The sequence below is a fragment of the Oratosquilla oratoria genome, chromosome 1 (genome assembly GCF_046742065.1).
Source record: "Oratosquilla oratoria isolate Oo_2021 chromosome 1, ASM4674206v1, whole genome shotgun sequence".
Classification (NCBI taxonomy): domain Eukaryota; kingdom Metazoa; phylum Arthropoda; class Malacostraca; order Stomatopoda; family Squillidae; genus Oratosquilla; species Oratosquilla oratoria.
The window spans coordinates 2,842,769-2,844,059 of NC_134777.1; the positions used below are offsets into that span (position 1 = coordinate 2,842,769).

Genomic DNA, 1,291 nt, shown 5'->3' on the forward strand with positions numbered 1-1,291 from the left:
TTACCTGGTTTCCACAAGACAAATCCCATAACAATCTACCCCTCTCCTTCGTCATCGTCATCTTCAGTCACATCTACTCCACCCCGTATCCATATATGTCGAGGGAGAGTTTTATCTGACATTGCATCATCCTGCTGCTCTGCTAGTGATGAAGATGGAGGCTAAAACTAATACAGAAAGTAAAAGATAAACAAATACGAGAACTAAAGGTAGAATGTAATAGATCAAGAATATTACAAGGCAGTGCAGTAGAGCAGTAATTGTAGTGTAATAGAGCCTTTTTGACAAAAAAATAATGAAATGGAAGTAATTTATACATATATATGTGTGTGTGTGTGTGTGTGTGTGTGTGTGTGTGTGTGTGTGTGTGTGTGTGTGTGTGTGTGTGTGTGTGTGTGTGTGTGTGTGTGTGTGTGTGTATTTACCTACCTAGTTGTATTTACCTAGTTGTATTTTGCGGGAAGGGGAGCTATGCTCGTGTTGTCCCGCCTTTGTATCTTGCAGTGTCTAGTTTGTTTTTAAACTCATGAATGGTTTTTGCGCATACTATTTCATTGTCCAGTTTGTTCCAAGTGTCCAAAACTCTATGAGGAAAACTGTTTTTCTTCAGTTCTCTTCTATAGCTATGTTTTTTTATTTTCTTTCCATGTCCTCTTGTGTTTCTTTTGTCCCAGTTAAGTAAGTTCTCACTATCGAGTACCTCTGTGCCTTTCATGATTCTGTAGATGGTCAATAGGTCACCTCTCTCTCTTCTTTGCTCCAGTGTCGGTAACTCCAGTTTAGCCAATCTCTCTTTGTATGATAGGTTTGCAAGTGCAGGTGCCATTTTTGTAGCTGCTCTTTGGATTCTTTCTATTTTCTTTATATTCTTTTTGGTACTGGGGGACCACAATGTCGCTGCATACTCTAATCTAGGCCTTATCAATGTAACCAATATTTTTTTCATCATGTCTTCGTCCAAGTATGTAAACGCCACTTTTATTGATCTTAGCAAATTGTAAGTCTCCCCGACAATTTTGTTAATCTGTATATCATAGGACAAGTCGTTCGTGATAATTACTCCCAAATCTTTTTCGGATCCTACTTTCTTTACTTCTTTGGTTCCAATTGTATATTTTCCTGATATTCTGTTTTTGCTTTTTCCAAACTCCATTATGCTACACTTCTTAGTATTAAAGTCCACTTCCCATTTCTGACTCCAGTTCCATACCCTATTTAGATCTTCTTGCAGTGCTTCACAGTCCTCATCAGTTTCTATTTTCCTTAGTAGTTTGGCGTCATCGGCAAAGAA

At 38.2% G+C, this 1,291-nt stretch overlaps 1 protein-coding gene across 1 annotated transcript in view; it reads left to right on the forward strand.

Moving 5' to 3' along the window:
- LOC143031818 (uncharacterized) overlaps positions 1–371 on the forward strand; it is a 28,323-nt gene extending 27,952 nt beyond the window's left edge. Inside the window, exon 9 of the mRNA XM_076196141.1 lies at positions 1–371. This exon is cut by the window's left edge and continues 80 nt beyond it. Coding sequence (XP_076052256.1) covers positions 1–165 — 165 coding nt within the window. The 3' untranslated portion in view covers positions 166–371.
- Positions 372–1,291: the final 920 nt, after the last annotated feature.